This window comes from Mus caroli, unplaced genomic scaffold (assembly GCF_978045245.1).
Source record: "Mus caroli unplaced genomic scaffold, Mus_caroli_1 scaffold_13, whole genome shotgun sequence".
Taxonomy (NCBI): Eukaryota; Metazoa; Chordata; class Mammalia; order Rodentia; family Muridae; genus Mus; species Mus caroli.
In genome coordinates, this window is record NW_028227268.1 from 5791003 (window position 1) to 5813275 (window position 22273).

The 22273-nt window shown below is 49.0% G+C and overlaps 1 protein-coding gene across 1 annotated transcript in view; it reads left to right on the forward strand.

The window, feature by feature from the left end:
• Positions 1-22273, forward strand: part of Srp68 (signal recognition particle 68) — a 30451-nt gene that overhangs the window by 2153 nt on the left and 6025 nt on the right. Inside the window, exons 2-10 of the mRNA XM_021177067.2 lie at positions 27-93; positions 4528-4641; positions 7451-7646; positions 9828-9910; positions 10168-10277; positions 11315-11397; positions 12204-12344; positions 18793-18891; positions 20370-20434. Of these exons, the coding sequence (XP_021032726.1) occupies positions 27-93; positions 4528-4641; positions 7451-7646; positions 9828-9910; positions 10168-10277; positions 11315-11397; positions 12204-12344; positions 18793-18891; positions 20370-20434 (958 nt within the window). The remainder of the gene's footprint in view (positions 1-26; positions 94-4527; positions 4642-7450; positions 7647-9827; positions 9911-10167; positions 10278-11314; positions 11398-12203; positions 12345-18792; positions 18892-20369; positions 20435-22273) is intronic.

The following is a 22273-nucleotide window of genomic DNA, read 5'->3' on the forward strand; positions in this document are numbered from 1 at the left end:
AAGCTTTTCCTTGACCTAGGCTCTAGTTCTGCAGATCATTAAGGAGTCGCAGCAGCAGCATGGCTTACGGCACGGAGACTTCCAGCGGTACAGGTCAGTGTCCTGCACACCGTGCGTGGCAGTAATTGTGGCATTTTCTAACGTAGCTGCCTTTGTTAATCTCCTGCTCACTCTGCTATCTGGGTAAATGTACCTAGATGGTTCAGCATTATACTGCATCTTCAAAAGGAATGCATTCTAAGTTTAACATTTTATGAGGGCTGGAGAGATGGCTCAGTGTGAAAAGCACCAGAGGACCGGGCAGTGGTGGCGCACGCCTTTAATCTCAGTACTTGGGAGGCAGAGGCAGGCGGATTTCTGAGTTCAGGGTCAGCCAGGGCTGCACTGAGAAACCCTGTCCTGAAAAAAACAAAAAAACAAAAAACAAAAAGCAAGCAAGCACCATCCAGGTGGCTCACAACCATGTGTGGAATTCCAGTCTCGGAGAGTTGAAAGCTCTCATCTGGCCCCTACCTGCACTTCATGCATGTAGTGTAGAGACATACATTCAGTCAAACACTCACGCACATAAAGGATAAAAATAATTTCTTCATGGTTTGAGTGCTTGCTGAGGTGTTTTTGTCTTTGATTAAGGAGCTTGGGATACTCTCCCTGTAAAGTCACTCTCCTCTAAGTGTTTTATAAGAAGGAACTCTGAAATCCTGTGAATGTGCATTCTTGTTAGGCTCATAGTATATTCATGTATATTGTGTAGTGTCCAGTTGATTTTATGACATCAGCTAATATTATTTTGATGCTTAAATTGACTCAGGCTTGGTCTGCAGAAACCTTTTCAGGTGGCCTCTTTGACACAACTGACCCGGGTCTCCCCTTACTTAGCCAGGTATCCTGCAGTCACTTTTTGCATATACTAGAATGGGAATGTGCCCTTTTCAAATGCAACTTTATTTTTCTGGGGATAGAGCCCAGGTCATTGGGTGTTGGAAGAACTTTACTGCTGAGCTACACCTCACCTCTGGGTGCAGCTGTTTAGATCCGGCCTCTGGGTTAGGTGTTCTGAACTCGCATCTGTGCTGTCCATGTTGGCCTCCAGCTTGCTCTCATTGACTGCCAAGTGCTCGGTTTACTGGTGGGTGCCTGGCTCATGTTTCATTGTTTGGCTTTTTGAGAGAGTCTTACTATGTAATTCTGGCTGGCTTCCGAATTGTATGTAGCCCAGGCTAGCCTTAAGTTAGGATCTGTTTAAGTTGGCCTACCACGTGGTAGTTGCACAGGTGTGGCTCTCCACGCCTGCAAGTCTCAGGCTGTTAGTTTATGGTCCTGGGGGTTGTGCCCAGAACCTTAGGCACTTGGGTAAGTGCTCTGCTGTGTATCCCTAGATCTTGCTTTTCTTTGAGTCTGACTTGGGCTGGCTTGACAGATCAGGGACTCACAGCCACCTGTAGCTCCAGTTGCAGGGAGTCTGCTGCTCTCTTCTGGGCAGGTGCCGTGGAGTATAGAAGAGGGTGTTGGGTCCCCTGGAGCTAGAGTTCCTGCTAGAGGTGGTGATGGGCTGCCTGATGAGCTGCTGGGAACTGAACACAGGCCTTTGGGAGCCAGAGCTCCATCTTAACCCCAGAGCCATCTCTCCACTCGCTTCTTTTTCAGTGTCTTCATATGTTTTGTGTTCACATGTGTTTGTATATGGGTACATGCTTGCCGAGGCACACTTGTGGACATTGAGGGGGCAGCTGAGGAAGTTGGTTCTCTCCTTCCACCATGTGAGTCCCAAAGATGGACTCGGTGCCGTCTCCCTGGCCCCAATTTGGGCCTCACTGATGACGTCCTAGGAAGAGTCAGGAAGGTTAGAGGCCGAGTGGAGTGGAGCGGAGAACAAGGAGCTGAGGAGGTGCTGCTCTGCAGTTCCAGGGACAGCGGGACCTGTGGAATGCCCTGTGTGGAGCTGCTCCCTTCCTGCAGAGAATTCATAACTCACTCTCCCTTGTTCAGGGCTGCGCTTGTTTATCGTCTATAGTCACAGGACTTGCGCATCCCAGTTGTTTAATAAGGCTCTGCTCGATGACAGTTGGGAACAGCTCTACCCCACGGCTTTCTTACACAACAGATTTTCATGGAAGTGCGCTCGCTAGGCTGACAGGTGCTAGTAACCATATGCTGATTATCACTGTCCTTATGTTGGAGACTTGTCTGGCACCGCAACTGCTGCCACTCCACAGCTGTGCTCTCCTGCAGGCCACACTCCACAGAGACTGTCTCTCCTCATGCAGGCCACACTCCACAGAGACTGTCTCTCCTCATGCAGGCCACACTCCACAGAGACTGTCTCTCCTCATGCAGGCCACACTCCACAGAGACTGTCTCTCCTCATGCAGGCCACACTCCACAGACACTGTCTCTCCTCATGCAGGCCACACTCCACAGAGACTGTCTCTCCTCATGCAGGCCACACTCCACAGACACTGTCTCTCCTCATGCAGGCCACACTCCACAGACACTGTCTCTCCTCATGCAGGCCACATTCCACAGAGACTGTCTCTCCTCATGCAGGCCACACTCCACAGAGACTGTCTCTCCTCATGCAGGCCACACTCCACAGAGACTGTCTCTCCTCATGCAGGCCACACTCCACAGAGACTGTCTCTCCTCATGCAGGCCACACTCCACAGAGACTGTCTCTCCTCATGCAGGCCACACTCCACAGACACTGTCTCTCCTCATGCAGGCCACACTCCACAGAGACTGTCTCTTGTGCTCTCTTTTCTTTTCTTCCAGCAACAAAAGTTGAACTGTACTTTAGTGTGCTACATAATGAATGTCCTGTCTTCTGCAGGCCACACTCCACAGAGACTGTCTCTTCTCCTGCAGGCCACACTTCACAGAGACTGTCTCTCCTCATGCAGGCCACACTCCACAGAGACTGTCTCTCCTCATGCAGGGCCACACTCCACAGAGACTGTCTCTCCTCATGCAGGCCACACTCCACAGAGACTGTCTCTTCTCCTGCAGGCCACACTCCACAGAGACTGTCTCTTGTGCTCTCTTTTCTTTTCTTCCAGCAACAGAAGTTGAACTGTACTTTAGTGTGCTACATAATGAATGTCCATCTCCTTTTCTTTCGGCAGACTGTAGTGACGCACCCCTTAGTTGGTATTTTTTCCAATCCAAGGCCCAGGGCTGGCTCTTCCTTTCCTTCTTTTCTTGAGTTCCACATAGAATGCGAATTTATAAACTGTTACAACAATGGAACCAAAATGAATGAATTTTTTTTTTTAAGCCTAGAGATGAGCAACTATCATGGGCATTTTGGTAGATTTCAGTTTTAGACTTTCCTTTTTTTTTTTTTTTTTTGCCTTTTTTTTTTTTTAAGAATTTTTTTTTTTTTTTTTATTATATGTAAGTACACTGTAGCTGTCTTCAGACACTCCAGAAGAGGGCGCCAGATCTCGTTACGGATGGTTGTGAGCCACCATGTGGTTGCTGGGATTTGAACTCTGGACCTTTGGAAGAGCAGTCGGGTGCTCTTACCCACTGAGCCATCTCTCCAGCCCAGTTTTAGACTTTCCTAATTTGTATATTGATTTGGCTTTTCTGAGACAGTCTCATAGCTCAGGCTGACTGTGTAGAACCCCTGCTCCTCCTGCCTCAATCTCAGAGTGTTGTGTGTGCACTGCCATGCCTGGCTCATGTGTTTAGTAGTCTGTGTCCTGGAACCTCTAAGACTGTGATTGTGGGGCTGCAATGGTGGCTCCGCAGTTCAGAGCACTGACTGCCTTCCAGAGGACTCAGGTTTGGGTCCCATCACCCATGTGATGGCTCACAACTAACTAGGGTTGTGAGGTTAGGGTCTCTAGACCCTAACTCTAATTCCAAGGGACCTGACTCCCCTTTTCTGGCCTCTGCGTGTACCAGAGTGAACAAGTGATGGACAGGCATACATGTAGGCAAAACACCCATACACATAAAACAATTTAAGAAAAAAAAAAATCTTTAAAAAAACTGATAATGGAGGCAGAGGCAGGTGGGTTTCTGAGTTCGAGGCCAGCCTGGTCTACAAAGTGAGTTTCAGGACAGCCAGGGCTACACAGAGAAACCCTGTCTGGAAAAAAAAACCAAAACAAAAACACCTGATAATGGGGCAATATTTAAGTATTTTTAGCAAGACACATGGCTCACACGTGTACTCTTAGCACTTGGTAAATGGAGACAGGCGGATTGCCTTGAAATCTGTGGTCCAGCCTGGGCTATCTAGTGAGCTCCAGGCCTGCTTGTGCTGCAGCGTTAGACCCTATCAGAAAACCAAGAAGCGGGAAAACATCATTTTATGTCAGATGATTTATGGGTGTGTAGAAACTGTAATTTGTCCCAGCAGTCACATTGGCTTGTGTGTGTTAGCTGTTAGGCAGGTGACATGATGTCAGTGGTCACCATGAACAGTCCTCTGAACTTTGCCCTTACTTTGTTATAGAGTATTATGTCCAAAGTACTCCCAGCTTGGTTGAATGGATCTCGTTTTGTATTTCATTGCAGGGGCTACTGTTCTCGAAGACAAAGACGCCTCCGGAAAACACTCAACTTTAAGATGGGGAACAGACACAAATTCACGGGGAAGAAAGTAACGGAGGAGCTCCTGACTGATAACAGGTGCAGGCTCTAAGTCTCTTATTACACACCCAGCCTGAGCCGTGGCAGACAGCACCCCATCCCCTGAACCCCCTCCTGTGCCCTCTGAGCAGCTCTGTGGGGAGGCTGCACGGATAGGTGAAGAGACAGCAGTAGCTTGCTCAGCAGCCGCTGCTGGGGTTGGGGTGTAGTTCAGTAGGGGTAGAGCCTGGCTGTGATCTACAGCAGCACAAAAAGATGGATGTGTCAGCAAACACACCCGTGTGTGTTCCCATGCTTGGGAAGGGAGGCAGGAGGACTGAGAGTTCAGGGTTGTCCTTGACCACTTAGTAATTTCGAAGGCAACCTGAGCTCTCTCTTTTTTGTTTTTAAGTATTTTTAAGACTTATATATTTATTTTATGTGTATGGGCGCTGTAGCTATCTTCAGACACACCAGAAGAGGGCGCTGAGCATGGGCTCTCTGACACCCTGTCTCAGTTACTCCCCTCCCCCCAGAGAGATGAGTCTGTGAAACAATATAAACACCGTGCGTGCGCTGAGCGTCTCCAGGGAATCAGTTCCTAGAGCTTCAGTTCGGAGCACGTGGTCTCCTTGCTGTCTGCTTGTCTGTATTGAGCTTTGTGGCTGAGAGAGAGCTTGTTGGCACAGTGCTTCCATTCAGATGTGAACTTGAGTTTGGATCCCTGGCACTGCAGGAAAAGCTGGGAAGTGACCCGGTACTGGGGAGTAGACACAGCATTATCCCTGGGGTTTGCCAGTCAGCCAAGAGATCTGTCTCCAAAAGTAAAGTGGAGACAAGCTATAGAGATGACACACCCAGCATCAACCTCTGACCTCCAGCTGTATGCATGTAGACATGCACACACACGGGTGTGTTTACCACACATACATACACAACGTAAAAATGCCCATCTTTAGTCCTAGCGCTTGGGAAGTGGAGGCTCGTGGCTCTCTATAAGTTTAAGGCTAAAGCTACATAGAGAAACCCTGTCTCAAAAAGAAAACAAAGACTTAATTCATTTAAGTATTGTTTATGTTTTGTTATAAGAAAAGTGACAGAACCTAAAGCATGAGTTCTTTACAGAAAACATCGTAGAGCCAGGGTGGTGGCACACGCCTTTCATCCCGGCATGAGGTCCTCTGAGTTTGAGGCTAGCCTGGTCTACAGAAGGAGTTCCAGGACAGCTGGGTCTGCACAGAACATCCTGTCTTAACACCACCACCCTAGCCCACCTGCACCTCCCGAGCAAAAACCAAGTCTGATGCAGAGTATAGCCGGGTCTGAGCTAGATGCCATGCTGAGCTAGATGCCATGCTGACACAAGAGGGAGGGGTAAGGGAAGCCTTTGCTGAGCGCTCTGGGTCAGATGCAAAACCAGGGAGCACTTCTAAGCATGGCGGAGGTAGGAGGGGAGGACTGAGCAGGGTGCACTTAATGAGTAAACTGACATGGAGGACAGCTGCTGGGGAGGGAGAGCAGCTTGGTGTTTGAGGACTGAAGGGACAATAAAGCTCTGCAAGCTGCCCTGTGCCTGGGAAGTGGGGGCTGGGAGCCTGGTGTGCGGTGCCTGGGCAGAAAGCTCGAAGTGGAACCCGTGATGGAAGGAGCAGGACAGAGCGATGATCCCAGGAGGCCCAGTTAGAATTGCTTCCCCATGGCCTTTCTGCCCCAAACTCCAGCCCCAAGATCCTTTATTTTGCTTGGACAGAGTTGTTTGTTTGTTTGTTTAAAAAAAGATTAACTAGCCTGGCCTGGAGGAGCAAGCCTGTAATCCCAGCTTTTTGGGAGCCTGAGGCAGAAGGATCTGAGATTGAAGACTTTCGTGGGCAGCAGAGTGAGAAGGCCAGCTTGGGCACTTAATACGCTTCTGCCTCAAAAACAAACAAACTGGTGGCTGGGCACCTAGCTCAGTTATAGAGAGAGCACTTTGCCACCATCCATGAGGCTGGCTCTGAGTATAGTTTCCATTAGAAGAAAGAGGGGAGCCGGATGTGGTGGCGCACGCCTTTAATCCCAGCACTTGGGAGGCAGAGGCAGGAGGATTTCTGAGTTCGAGGCCAGCCTGGTCTACAAAGTGAGTTCCAGGACAGCCAGGGCTATACAGAGAAACCCTGTCTCGAAAAACCAAAAAAAAAAAAAAAAAGAGGGGAAAAAAAGTAATGAGACCACAATTTAAAGCCTCCTGAGGAAGTGCCGGCTGTGGTCGGTGTTGTGTGTATTAGCACAGAGTGAGGTGTAGAAAGATCGGTATTCCCCAGTCACACAGCCTAGTAAGTGAAGGCACAGGTCCTCCAGCACAGCCTGTGGTGAAGCCTGGTCCTCCAGCGCAGCCTGAGGTGCAGCCTTTCAACACTCCACAACATAACTTTCTCTGAGGTTTTTGGATGTTTGTTCGCATGCTTGCTTTGAAATAGGGTCTCACTCTGTGGCCCAGTCTTTCCTGGAACTTAAGATCCTCCTGCCTCAACCCTGGGAATGCTGGGGTTAGCAGTGGGTGCCACCATGGCCAACAGAACCTCCTACCACTTAAGCACTTGTTTCTGATTGGGTTCTGCTCCTGGGGTGGCCTAACCTGAGGTGGTAGAGACTTTTCAGTGAGATATGCCCTCTAGTGACTATAACTGTGAGGTATAGCCCTGGATGGTGCCAGAGATGCTGTTCTGGGAGGAGTCCTGAGGGAGGGGCAGGAAGAAGGAGAAAAGATAAGAGCACACTGTACCTCAGAACGCACTGGGGCCTTGTTCACTCTCCCAGCTCTCTGCTGTAGAGCACACTGTACCTCAGAACGCACTGGGGCCTTGTTCACTCTCCCAGCTCTCTGCTGTAGATACTTGCTGCTGGTGCTGATGGATGCAGAAAGAGCCTGGAGCTACGCCATGCAGCTCAAACAGGAAGCCAACACTGAGCCGAGGAAACGGTTTCACTTGCTGTCTCGCCTTCGAAAAGCCGTGAAGCATGCAGAGGAACTGGAGCGCTTGTGTGAGAGCAACCGGGTGGATGCCAAGACCAAGCTAGAGGCTCAGGTCTCTGTCTTACCGATCATCCAGGTTTACCTCATTGTGGAAATTAGACACATGACTTCAAAACAAAATGCAACTAAACAGAGCAGTGTCTTACTAGGCACAAACTGCCACTGAGCTGTAGTTCCGATTTTTCTTTGAAGGGCTAAGTTAGTGCATCTTATTTTCAGTTTTTTGTTTTTTATTAGTTCTAGTCTTTTAATAAAAACCAGGCTTCTTTTAGTGAGTAGGTAGAAACGTTTATATTTTATATCTGGGAAAGCTCCCAGGAATATTTTTGGCAATGAACTTGTTTAGAGATGATATATAATATTGGTTATGCTTAATTTTTTGTTTGTTTGTTTGTTTGTTTTGTTTTTCGAGACAGGGTTTCTCTGTGTAGCTCTGACTGTCCTGGAACTCACTCTGTACATCAGGCTGGCCTCGAACTCAGAAATCCGCCTGCCTCTGCCTCCCAAGTGCTGGGATTAGAGACGAGTGCCACCACTGCCCTACGCTCAATATTTTTAAGTTATCTGGAATGTGTAGCTTTTTGCCTGCATGTCTACATTCTACATGCATGCTGGAAGTGAGAGACAAAGACAGTAAAGCTTATATTCAACTTGGTTTTGTTTTTTTTTTTTTTGTTTTTTTTTTTTTTTTTTTGGTTTTTCGAGACAGGGTTTCTCTGTGTAGCCCTGGCTGTCCTGGAACTCACTTTGTAGACCAGGCTGGCCTCGAACTCAGAAATCCGCCTGCCTCTGCCTCCCAAGTGCTGGGATTAAAGGCGTGCGCCACCACGCCCGGCCCCTTGGTTTTGTTTTTAATTATTTTATGTATGCATACCAAACGAGGGAATCAGATTCCATTACAGATGGTTGTGAGCCACCATGTGGTTGCTGGGAATTGAACTCAGGACCTCTGGAATAGCAGTCAGTGCTCTTAACCACTGAACCATCTCTCCAGCCCTACTTTCAATTATTTCATGCGTGGCTATTTTACTACATAAATGTCTGTATAGGACATGTGTGACTGGTACCCCTGGAGGTCAGAAAAGAATGTTGGTTCTGAGTTATAGACGGTTGTGAGCTGCCATATGGGTGTAAGGAGTCGAACCTGGGTCCTACGGAAGAGCAGCCAGCTGTCTTAACTCTCTTAACTGCTGGGCCGTCTCTCCGAGTCTACTTTTGTTCTCTTAAACTGGGTCTTATGTAGGCCAGGCTTAACCTGCACTCAACCATCTAGCCAAGCCTCAGTCTCTTGAATGCTGGAGGATTTTAAGGTGCGCACCATCATGCCTGGCGGTGTTGAAATTGAACAAAACTGACTACTGTATCTGGGGTGTGGGCGTGGGTGCAGGATGACATGTTTGAGGAAGAAAACGGTTGGCATTCGGGTTCCAGGGATCAAACTGAGGCTCTCACAGTAACACTTAACTACTCCAAGGCCCAGTGTTGAACCTCTGATGCTTATGTGATGGTCTAGAGACCAGTTATTAAGTGAAATGAACAATGTCCTTTGGCGTATGATGCTCTGCCCTGAGCTGTGCCCTGGGCATCCTTTGTTTTGAAGTTCTTTCCTGGGAAGAAGGGAACCATAAGAGTGTATCATCACACTTTAGCATTTTAGTAAGTTTTTCTCTTTAAAAGTCAACTTGCTGGTGCTGGAGAGATGTCTCAGTGGTTAGAGCACAGGCTGCTCTTCCAGAGGTCCTGGGTTCAATTCCCAGTCCCAGCACGGCAGCTCACAGTTGTCTGTAACTCCTGTTGCAGGAGCTGTGATGCTGTCTCTGGGCATCAGGCACACATTCGGTACACAGACCTATATGCTGGCAAAACACTCACACACACTTGAATAAGAAAGAAAAGTCAGTCTTATTCCAAAGCAGGGCAGCGCTCACCTTTCGTCCGGAGCCCTCGGGGTAGAGGCAGGGGGAACTCTGCGAGTTCAGGGCCAGCTAGAGCTGTGGAGTGAGAAGCTGCATGTCTCTCAAAAAGAAAGAGGGAGGGAGGGAGGGAGGGAAGGCCATGGGGCCAGAACACTGGGTCTTTGTGCTGAAGCAGTTCTTTGTGGGCTAAGCATGAAGCTTCGTGGTCAGGCACCTGCCTAGTATACACAGAAATCTGGGTTCCTTCCATAGCACCCCAAAAGCAACAAAACAGATGTGAAAAGTTCCTTGCTTATTGGTCTTTGCACTCTCCCCAGGCCTACACGGCTTACCTCTCAGGAATGTTGCGCTTTGAACATCAAGAGTGGAAAGCTGCAATTGAGGCTTTCAACAAATGCAAGTAAGTCCTCCAGTCCAGAAGCGATGGCTGCTCTTTGTTACAGCCACAGTCCGGCTGCAGAACCCTGTGACTGGCTTCTTGGAAGCTAGGACATTTTCTTTCTCCCTTTTGTGCTTAGAGCATGCCATTCCCCCCGGTGCTCAGCAGATGCCCTCAGAGGGCTGGGTTTTGGTTTTAACCACATGGTTTTCCTGAGTTTTCTTTTCTTAAATACAGCTTCCATATTTTAAGAATGTCTGACATCTCTTTGCTCGCAGAACTATCTATGAGAAGCTAGCCAGTGCATTCACAGAGGAGCAGGCTGTGCTGTACAACCAGCGTGTTGAAGAGATCTCGCCCAACATCCGCTACTGTGCATATAACATTGGTGAGCAGGCTCTGGTGTGGTGCTCCAGTGAGGTGCTCCTCACCTCACCTGGCTTGCTGGGAGGCCTGTGTGACTCTCCCTCTGTTTCAGCATCTAGCTGTGGCCTGAGAGTGTTTGTTTGTTTGTTTGCTTGGTTGGTTTTGGGTTTTACCATGTAGAAAAGGCTGGCCTCTCACTCATAGAGACCCCCTGCCTCTGCCTCTGCCTCTGCCTCCCAAGTGCTAGGATTAAGGGTGAGCACCACACAGTACAGCTGGGTTAGCCTTAGATGTAATGATAGTAATAGTAGAGCTGTCTGATGTATACTGTGTTTTACACACACACACACACACACACACACACACAAGACAATGATGAAGAGCTGTCTTTGACAGCCCCACTCCAGTCTACAGACCTTGGCTGTTTGGCTTCTGTTTGAATCCCTTTATTTTCTCCACTCCCCAAGAACAGTTTAGAATTTCCAACTGATGTTATCTTACATTTTTGGAGAAGTTTCAGGTATACAGTAAAACTAAGTGAAAGATTAGAGAATTTTCAAGGTTTACCTGAGTCCAAACCTGCACAACTTCCCTTCCCATCATCGCCCTGAAAGATGTTAATATTTGTGTCTCTGTTCCTGTCCAGGTTTATGTCTGCTATGTGCATGCATTGCCTAAGGAGGTCCGAGGAGGGTAACAGATCCCCTGGACCTTCCGTAAGAGCAGCGAATGCTCTCACTGCTGAGCCGTCTGCAGTCCCATGGCAGTGCTGTTGTACAGTTGCACCTACATTAACATCCCATAGTTTCTCAAAGTCCACAGCTAAGCTTAGGGCTCAGCTCGACATTGAGCCCTTGAGCACTTAGACCACACTGTTAGCAGTGTTTCCGAGGCTCCAGCCAGGCTCATTTTGAACAGAGTCATCTTCAGAGCCGATGGACGGGCCGGTTGCGTGTTCCAGTTCACTAAGGGAGGAACTGTCAGTCTGGACTAAATTGAGGGCTTGTCAAGAAGGCACAAAACCCTAAACGATCCCCCTCCCTTCTCTTTCTCTCCCAGGGGACCAGTCAGCTATCAATGAGCTCATGCAGATGAGACTGAGGTCTGGGGGCACAGAGGGGCTCCTTGCTGAAAAACTTGAGGTAATACACACTCCAGTCTCTGGGGATATTTACTATTCTTATATATATATTTATAGCTATATCTACATTCAGATGTTACTTAAATATTTTAAGTATTTAACTTATATGTATGTTTACTGTCAACATGCATGTGTGTGTTGTATTTTGGCCTTATTTCTGTAATTCTGGCTGGCCTATAGATCACAGAGATCTGCCTAGCTCTGCCTCCTGAGCACCATCAAAGGCATTACGTCACTACACTTGATTTATAATCTCACTGTGTAGCCCTGGCTGGTCTGGATCTTGCTATGTTGATCAGGTCAGGCTGGCTTTGAACTCATAGAGCTCCACCTGCTCCTGCCTTCCGAGTGCTGGGATTACGGTGTGTGCCACCACTCCTGGAAACTTTTTCCTGAAATATTTACACATTAACTTACGTATGTACGTACGTGTGTGCGTGTGCGTGTGCGTGTGTGTGTGTGTATGTGCGCGCGTTCATTCTATAACCTATGCTGACCTTGAACTCATGGTAGTCCTCTTGCCTCAGCCTTATAAGTGTTGGGGTTACAGCCGTGAGCCATTATATCTGGAAACCTATTTGCTCTCTGAGCATGTAACATAGATGCATTGAAAAAGTAAGAAATTTTAAAACTGGGGGAAGAATTTTGACTTTCCATAAACTTAAAATTCATGATACCAGGGAGACATTGAAAATGAGGAATTTTGCATGCTGCAATGTGTCCTTGTCGGTTGGAGAGAGAGAGCCTGGCAGGCTGTTGTCCTGTCACAGAGCAGCTGCTAAAGCTCTGACCTAAACCCCTGTGCAGGCCTTGATCACTCAGACTCGAGCCAAGCAGGCGGCGACCATGAGTGAGGTGGAGTGGCGAGGCCGGACGGTCCCCGTGAAGATCGACAAAGTGAGGATCTTCCTACTGGGCCTGGCCGACAACGAGGCCGCCATCGTCCAGGTGAGGAGGGGACCCGTGGTGCTCGCCTCTGTGAAGTCAGGTGTGAAGGGTTACGTTTATGGGGTAGATTTACAGTGACAGTCATGGGAAAAGGAGCTCAAAGAGGCTGGCTCACTGCAGAGGGTCACGCTGGAGTAGCAGGGGCACTGCTGTCAGGTTCCTGGAGTCTGACCTGCTGTCCCCACCTCCTTGCCCTCAGGGCCACCCCTCATTCCTGGGCCGTTCGTTCACAAGAGCCCGGGTGAACCAGAATATCTGGTTCTGTATGTGGTCTGCAGGTAATGGCCATGCAGAGCTGTACTTGAAGCTGCTTATTGACATAATTACCTGCTTGTGGCTGTGAACAAGCAGATGTCGCCCCAAAGATAGGGATCCCAGAGTACTCCTGAGGCACCAGTGAGGCCCTTTAGAGCTCCTTCACAGGAGGTGAAGGGCATCTTTTAAAACAATGGGGTATGTTGACTTCTCCGGTCAGGAGTTGCGAAAGCCTGGCACTTACTGGGCCTGCACTGCTACCCCTGTTGATGAGGATGTTAAACATCCAGACTTAACAGCCACTTCCCACCCAGGCTGCTTTGGGTCGGAAGCAGCTTTTTAGCAATTGAAGGATTTTCCTTACGTGCTGGCCTGTGCTGCGTTCTGCTCTGCCACGGTTTTCCTTTGCGTAAAGCAGAGTGACACAGCAGCACCGGGAAGTTCGTTTTTCTTAGAGGACTGGAGAGCTCACTTTAGTTTTTTACATTTCTTTATTTTGTGAGTGGGCTCACACACATAAACAAGTGTTTGGATTTTTTGTGACTAAAGGCCGACATCTGGATAGACACTTGTTAAGCAGCTCGGGCTGGGGTGCAGCGTGGGCGGCAAGCCACTCACGCTGGAGACCACAGACCAGTCCCTAGCACCAGGAGGAAAAGGCCGCTCAGGATTGACCAAGATTTTGATGACTTTGGGAAGAGAAAAAGTAAAGTGACCATGGTTATGGTTAAGTCTCAAGTAAATAAAAAGCAAATCCAGCCAACCATTGTCAGCTCGTTAAGTCAGAGTTTAATTGTGTTTATAGAATGAAATGAGTACGTTCTGTCTATCTCATCAAGCTGCTAATAGCAGGTGTGCCTCTTCAAGCCTGCCTGTTATCTGTTATCAGACTCACATTGCACATGGTTAAGGGATGAGTCTGCAAAGCTTTGCTGCAGGAAGAGCTTTTGTTGTCTGGTTGGAAGAGTTTTTCAGGGCTGAGGACAGACCCAGACCCTAAAGCCTGTGAGGCGCTTGCTCTGCCATGGAGCGTACCTCAGCCCTGCTCCATGGTTGGTTTTGTTTGAAGTAGGCTCTCATTCTGAAGCCTGGAACTTGCTAAGTAGACCCGGCTGGCTTCAAACTCACAGCGCCTGCCTGCCTGTGCCTCCTGAGTGCTGGGATTAAAGTGTGGGGGCCACACCTGACTTTCTCCCTGCTTGCTTTTTTGGCTTTTTGAGACAGATTTCTATGTAGCAAATGGTGTTCTGGAACTTGCTTTGTAGACCAGGCTGGCCTCAAACTCCTAGAGATCTACCTGTTTCTGCCTCCCGAGTGCTGGGATCAAAGGGTTTTTTTTTTCCTATGCTTTTAATTACTACTGAAAATAGATTTCAAACTAAGAACACTGTCTTAAGTTTTAAACTTTTATTATATTTTATTTCCTTACCATGTGTGGGGCCACGTGTACACATGTGGAAGTCAGAGCACATCTTAGAAGGAGTTAGTTTCTTCCTTCCACTACGTGCTTTCTAGGGATTGAATTCAGCAGGTCTCCAGGCTTGGTGGCAAGTACCCTCCAATCCTGCCACCAGGGAGGCTGAACCAGGCAGATTTCTGTGAGGTCACGGTCATGTAGGGCTGCGCCGTGACAGCCTGTCTTAGAGTACAGTAAGTAAGTGGGGTCTGTCTGTGAGTGACAGTGACTTGAGTTACTCTGAAGCTTTCTTCAGCCTCCTGCTCTCAAGGTGAAGGGCTGTCCACAGACTGTCTGGGTTGCTGGCAGGGCCTTTCTGGTTTCTTGTAGAAGAGAAGGAACTGCAACGGGAAGACAAGCTCTGGAGTGGGCTGCTCTGTCTTGGGACCTTTCCCAAAGGTTCCCAGCTCCACCTAAGGGCCATTAGTTGTGTGTGTGTGCGTGTGTATGTGCGCAGCGTGTGTGTGTGCATGTGTATGTGCGCAGCGTGTGTGCGTGTGTGTGTGTGTGTGTGTGTGTGTGTGTGTGCATGTGTATGTGTGTGGGCTCTGGTGTATGTCAGTATGTGGTGGTCAGAAGGCAGCTTTGTGCAGTTGGTTTTTTCCTTTTCTTTGTGTGGGTTCTAGGGATGGAACTCAGGTTGTCAGGCTGCCATTGTTGGGAGGTAAGCTCTTTACCCCGAGACATCTTGTCATTGTCAGCCCTACTTAATTAACTTTTTTTTGGGGGGGGGGGGTCGAGACAGGGTTTCTCTGTGTAGCCCTGGCTGTCCTGGAACTCACTTTGTAGACCAGGCTGGCCTCGAACTCAGAAATCCGCCTGCCTCTGCCTCCCAAGTGCTGGGATTAAAGGCGTGCGCCACCACCGCCCGGCTTAATTAACTTTTTAATTGTGAAATCATATAGGTGCTTCTTCCTGGAACATGTAGTGATCATGTCACGAACTCTCTCATCGTGTGGTCCTAGCTAGCTTCTACGTAGACCAGGCTAGCCCCTAACACTGGGATTAAAGGGGAGTGCGGCAGACCCAGCACTTCCCTCGCCCTTACTGAGCATGATTGACGTGTGTCCGCGGGGAGTTGGTCCAGGTTCTGTGTGAGGGTGAGTCTAGAGTGTAGCCAGCAGCCTGTGCCTGTGGACCCGAGGCTCTCTGCCGTGTGTAGCTGTTCCTCAGCTACACTCAGGTGGAAACTCCATTCAGGGACACCTGGGGACACCCGGACAGGGGACGGATGGTTTTTGTTGGTCTTCATTCAGCGACTCAAGTGCACCTCTATGCCTTAGAGGTGCAGGCTGCTTAATCTCAGTGTTCGATATCTCAGTTGATATGGTCCCTACCACTGTCTGGGAAATAGAATGCCATTTTGGTAGCCCTAGCTGATTTCTTCCCGCTAGCGATCTTCGTGGCATAGAAATACTTAAACAGCAGCTGGAAAGTGGAAGGGAGAAGTAACTGGAGAGAGAAAACATGCCATCCTTCATTCCTGCTGTCTAATGTGTGTGCTCTGTGTGTGTGTGCGTGCGCGCGCTCATTTGTTTTGTTTCTTGAAACAGGGTATCTCACGTAGCCCTGACCGCCCTAGTTTTACTTTATTGGATATTTTCTTTATTTACATTTTAAATGTTATCCCCTTTCCTGGTTTCCCCTCCGAAAACCCTCTCCCTCCTGCCCCTGCTCATCAACCCACCCACTCCTGCTTCCTGGCCTTGGCATTCCCCTACACTGGGGCATCGAGCCTTTTCAGGACCAAGGGCCTCTCCTCCATTGATGTCCAACTAGGCCGTCCTCTGCTGTATATGCAGCTGCAGCTCTGTGGTTGGTGGTTTAGTCCCTGGGAGCTCTGGGGGTACTGGTTGGTTCATATTGATGTTCCTCCCATGGGCTGTCATTTTGTATCTTAATCTTTATTCAGTCCTTGGTGGTCACCGGCAGCGGTGCTGTGAGGTTGTTTGTGGGCAGCTTGTTTTGAGAGATTTTAAAACATTTGTGTGCTTGGTCATTTATGCCCCATTCAGTTCTGGGTGTTGGGGGGAATCCAACAAACCTGTTTTCATTGTGTTTGTTATATTTATTTATTATTACATTTTTAAATGTATTTTGTGGGGATAGGAGAGATGTGTGTCCCACAGCACACAGCTGGTGTCAGAGGACAACCTGAGAAAAAAGTCAGTTCCCTTCTTCTACCATGCAAGTCCCAATGATTGGACTTCCCCTTCACCAGGTAACCTGACCCAGCTTTTTGGAGTCTGAGTAAAATGAACAGCATTTACCTTCCTACCCCTACCCCCATTTTTTAAATAAAATTTTCAATTTTTTTTATTAAAGATTTATTTATTTCATATACGTGAGTACACTGTCGCTGTCTTCAGACATAACAGAAGAGGGCATTGGATCCCATTACAGATGGTTGTGAGTCACCATGTGGTTGCTGGGATTTGAACTCAGGACCTCTGGAAGAGCAGTCAGTGCTCTTAACCACTGAACCATCTCTCCAGGCCCCCCCCCTCTTTTTTAAGGAAAGAAACAACAACAACAAAACCCCCTTTCTTTATTTCCTTATCTTTTTTCTTCTGAGCCTCTCTCTCAGGTTGGGTGAGACTTGGTTCCTATCCCCATGATTCTCCTGTGGGTGTGGTGGAGAGAGAATGTGGCCAGGCTTGCCTGTGTGTCTCTTAGTCACACACCACCTTCTCCCCAAGATTCCTGTCAGCCAGTGAAAACAACCCAGCAGTGTCTGTAATAGCGGGAGACACTCTGGTGCCGTGTCCCTGCACTGGCTGGCCCAGAGGAGTTCCGTTGATTGATTGAGACGAGCAGGCAGGTCATCCTTTCCAAGCTCTAGACACGCCATTGACACACCGGGAACAGGGTCCAGCGGGCCACATGTTTCTATGCAGGGAGTGTGCCATTGAGTACTAGCTTGGTAGCAGATGTGGCAGGCTGGCATGTGGAGTGCAGTCCTGCCCCTGCATGTTGAAAGGCGTGTCTCCCTGTGGGAGTCACCTTGGCATCAAATATAGGTTCTAGAGTAAACGAGAGCCGTAAATATATGAAAACTTCCTGTTTGGAGACATTTTGCCCTAGGTAGGAAGATCCGTGGCAAGTTCTCAGATACTGGTGGTCTCTGAGTCACTCAGCATTGTGGGTGGCACTCGGAAAACATCCCACTAAGTCCTTCCCTTCAGACATACCTTTTCCTTGGTTGTTGTGGAATATCTTCATAAATTTCTACTGAGACGTAGAACGTGGGGAGCACCGGAAGTTTGTCCTCCGCACTCTGGTGCCGAGGCAACCGCAGAGGCAGTGACGAGGCTTAGCGTTCTGGCATCCTTTGATTTTATTTATTTATTTATTTTTAAATAGTAGAGAATAGAGTTTATTCAGGGCACTGGGAGGGGAGTTGAGGGGGTAGTAGAGACAGAGAAAAGCAGAGAGTAGAGGAATAGAGGCCAGCTATGAGCAGTGGAGGGGGGTGGAGGGGGAGGAGCAGGAGGAAGAAGACAGAGAGCAAGAAGCCAAGAGTGCATCCTCTGATTTTTAAATGTGAACTTTTCCTACCGATAGGAGAGAAGACAGATCCTCATTTATTGCCCACTGCCAGACAGCTCAGCGCCACCCACCTGAAGCAGTGCTGCTGTGGATTTGTGGGTTCTAGGGCTGACCCTTTCTGCGGTGGCTGCACAGGGGTTTGCCTATCTTACTCGGTTTCCACTGGAACCTCAGAGTCTGATTAGGTGAGGAAAGGGAGGGAGCCTTTTCTGGAGTCCCAGCGGACGGGACAGCACCTCGCTGTGTTTGTTCTGTGTAACCTACCATGGTCCCAGCAGTCCACACTGCTGGCCGCTGGCTGCATGGCGGACCTCAGCTAGAGCAGCTGTCCATCTTGACGTCTGTTGGACAGCAGGCACTGCTCTGGTGGGAAGTGAGCTAGCTGATGGGGTGATGTTCGCCTTCAGGGCACGGGAGGCCATGGTCCTGATTTGTTTCCCAAGTTAGTAAGGGACAGGAAAGTCAGGTGGCCTGTAAAGTGGCAGTGTCTGTGTGGTATATATGGGGCAATTTACAGTTATTTCCTTATACTAGAATGTAGGGAAAACACAAGAGATCTTCAGAAAGCTTTATCTGGGCTCCTCCTCCTCTCACAGGAGTGGAGGGTGTTCTGGGCGGGCTTCTGTGGTCCTGAGAGGCCAGTTGAAGGCTGGTGTTTTTCAGGCTGCCTGTTAGTTCTGTGGAAAGTCAAACATGACCATGGAATGCTTTCACTTCAGTGGGTCTGCTCGCCGGTGGCACAGGGCCATCTGCTTCCTGCCTTTTGTGGCTTCCCTGCTCAGTCAGATTCTTTAGGTTGGAAACATGGTGTGGCAGGCATTCAGTTAATAAGTCACTTTGTGGTTTATCGAGCAGTGTAGTGAGGGTGACACCTAGTACTGGGTGAAGACTGTCGCCTCTTTCTTGTCAACCATTTCTGCCCAGAAGTTGTTCTCAAAGAGTTGGCCATGTACAACAATGGACCCAGAATGTCTAGAGAAGACAATTTAGTCTTATATTTAGAAGAAATATTTTCCTGGTTGGATATTGATTAGAAATGTCTGTCTTTTGCTCGAATCTGAAAGAAACCAGAAACTGCAGGTTGGCTCAGATTGTAAAGGTTTGCAGACAGCGCCTCCGAGCCATGCGATGCCGTGCCTCCTCCAATCTGCTCAAAACAGTCTCTTGCTCCATTTTGCCACTGTGTAGGCTGAAAGTGAAGAAACGAAGGAGCGTCTGTTCGAGTCCATGCTGAGTGAGTGCCGAGATGCCCTCCAAGCCGTGAGGGAGGAGCTCAAGCCGGATCAGGTCAGCCCATCTCCTGTCCTCCCCCAGTCTGAGCTGTCCTCGGGATGCTCCCAGGGGCCATCACTGGGCCTTGGGCCGTTTGTAGATGTGATCAGCTTGTAAGCAGCAGATGCCTCTGGGCTCCTGTTCACACTTCATACTTCATTCTCTGGCCATTCGTGAGTCATCCAGTGGTCTCAGCTGCTTGTCTCCAGGGGCACCGCCTTTACTAATGGTGCCTTACTGAGGTCCTTCCCACTTTATACCACACCCTAGAGTCTCCCTCCCTCGTGTAGTGTCCCCTACAGATAATCCCACTACCTCAGCCTGTGGAGAGCTGGGATTTTTTTTTTTAAAGATTTATTTATTATATGTAAGTACACTATAGCTGTCTTCAGACACACCAGAAGAGGGCATCAGATCTCATTACAGATGGTTGTGAGCCACCATGTGGTTTCTGGGATTTGAACTCAGGACCTTCGGAAGAGCAGTCAGTGCTCTCACCCGCTGAGCCATCTCTCTAGCTCCTGAGAGCTGGGTTTGCAGAAGCTGAAGCCATGACTGGTTTCTACCTGTTCTTAAGTAGCATTTTAACGTATACTGAGATGGCTCTAAAGGTGAGGTGGTGCACACCTGTAATTGTAACATTCTGTAGACAGAGGCAGGAGGACTGCAGTTTAGTAATTGAAAAACACTTAAATATTCCCACCCAGAGTCTCTTCTACCACATGCAGTAACATCTCCATGGATGCTGGAGGTCAAGGATGTGGGTGGCTTAGGGTACTGGTCACACCAGGCATACAGGGATGGTAGAATTTGGGTCTACAGCAGGGAGGGTGTGGTCTCAGAGCCGACAGTGGGGCTGTGGTCTCGCTGCTTTTTTTGTTTTGTGGTTTACTGCATATTGAACCTAGGACTTTGTGCATGCTGGGAATGTCTTGTGGGTTTTTAAAAAAACTAGTTTGAGCCAAGATCTCACTAAGTTCCCAGACTGTAATTAAACTCAGGCTCTTCCTGTCTCAGTCTCCTATAGCCAGCACTGCAGGGGGGTGTGCCACACCTGACAGAACTGTCTGATTGTTGGGTTGGGGACAGAACAGGAAGCCTCAGCTGGCTGTTGTCAGCCTTCTGTCAGTCAAGGCCAGGTGTTGGCTGACAGTGGCAAAGGGGTAATCTTGTCCTTCTCTTAATGGATTCCTGGGGGCATGGTGACAGACCTTTTTTTTTTTTTTTTTTTTGAGTTTTTTGAGGCAGGGTTTCTCTGTGTAGTCCTGGCTGTCCTGGAACTCACTCTGTAGACCAGACTGGCCTCGAACTCAGAAATCCACCTGCCACTGCCTCCCAAGTGCTGGGATTAAAGGCATGCGCCACCGCTGCCTGGCATGACAGACACTTGATAGACTTTGTGGCTCTGGGGAGAGAACTTTATGGCCCATCGTATTGAAGGGCACTGAGAGCCAAGGCCAAGAGTTTTACTTTATACCTTTTTACCTTTACAGAAGCAGAGAGATTATACCCTTGATGGAGAGTCTGGGAAGGTTTCAAATCTCCAGTACCTGCACAGGTGAGTTTGACTTTTGTGTGTGTTTATATGCATTTACATTTTTAAATTTTATTTTATATATACAGTTGCCTGCATGCATATCTGTGCACCACATGTGTCCCTGCTGCTCCTGGAGGCCAGAAGAGGGTGTTGGGTGCCCTGGGACTGGAGTTACAGATGGTTGTGAGCTGTCATGTGGTGCTGGGACTCTAACCCTGGTCTTCTGCGAGAGCACCTAGGGCTCTTAAGCACCAGTCTAACTCTTGAGCCCTTCTGTTCCTTTTTGTTTGCTTGTTTATTTGAGGCAGAGTCTCTCTACATAACCCTGGCTATTCATTGTGTAGACCAGGCTAGCTTCAGATTCATAGAGATCCTCCTGGCTCTGCCATGTCCTCCCACAGGAGGTGCCCAGGTGAGTGGCAGCGCCTTCCCTGCCAGTCTCTCCTCTCAAGCCAGTCCTTGGCTGCAGCCTTGCTTTTAGTTTTTGTTTCTCTCTCTCTCTCTCTCTCTCTCTCTCTCTCTCTCTCTCTCTCTCTGTGTGTGTGTGTGTGTGTGTGTGTGTGCGCACAAGTGCAAGTGCAAGATCTCACTGGTAGCCTAGGCTGGCCTCTAACTCTTATAACTCCTTGTGCCTCGGTCTTGAGCATGGTGGAATTTGAGGTATGAACCACCACAGCCAGCCTCTGGCAGTAACTTTGGAGCATCTGTGACCTAGGGCTCACTCCCTACAGCTCCCGAGCTCTGCAGTTCATGTCACTTTCACATAATCATTTTGGCTCAATTGGATTCCACCTGCAAGCCTCCGAGTGAGACCAGGGTCTGCCTGGCTTCCTCTGAGCGAGCGAGCGAGCGAGCACTGGACACCTGTGTCCAGTCTCGGGGGCCGATTCGCTCTCCCCTGCGTTTGCTGCCACTGCTGTAGTTGTGCAGTAACACAGTAGTTGTCTTCCCCAGGGCTCTGTGCTTGTGTGCCCACTTGCCACCAGACACACACACTCACACACTCCTCCCTTGTCACACTTGGTGTCCATTCTTGGGGGTTTGGTATTTGTGGATATCAGACTGACTGACTCAGGTCCTTGGCATATCGTACAGGGTTCGCCATAGATGTTATCTGTTTAGTCAGCCTGAGGAGAAAGAGGCTCCTGGAGAGCTCTGCCTATGCATCTGTGTAGCTTAGAGCCCCACACTCAGAGCTGAGCTCACCTGACCTGGAGCGGGGCCTCTGAACCCTCACCTCCACTCAGACACCTCCCCTCCTTCAGCGCCAGCTGTCAGGGTGTGGCTTTCCATTCTCCTAAGTTGCCCGTGGTTGAGAGGGCAGCTCTGGGGCAGAAGGGATGAGTCAGGAAGCAGGGTCTTTGTATTTTTGTGAATGTGGTGAGCCTATGCCTGCTTGTGTGTAATAGGAAAATCTTTTAGGAACATCTTCCCGTTCCCATCACCTGTTCCTCAAATTCAACTTACTCAGTTATTTTAACATTCTTTGCATATTTACTTCTCTTATCTCTCAAAATGTCGCTGGTCTTGACTTGGTCACGTGTATGCCTAGTGTAGCTGTGGCCTCCCCTGCTCTGCGCACGTTCCACTGAGCTGTGGCCTCTCGGTGCCTTCTCACTTCTCATCTGTGTGTGGTCTCTGTGACTAGTGTGAATGGGGCCACAGGTGACGGCACACTGCCCTGTGTCAGAGCCCAGCAGCTGCCACATCAGAAGTTGGCTGCTGCTTTCTGAGGACTAGCAGTGTCCTCTGAAACTGGGAGCTTGTGGCTTTGAGAAAGGGTGTGAAGGGCCAGATGGTCCTGCTCTGTGATCCTCCACACCCCACTAGGTCCGCCCAAGTCAGCCTAGCATTGTTTGC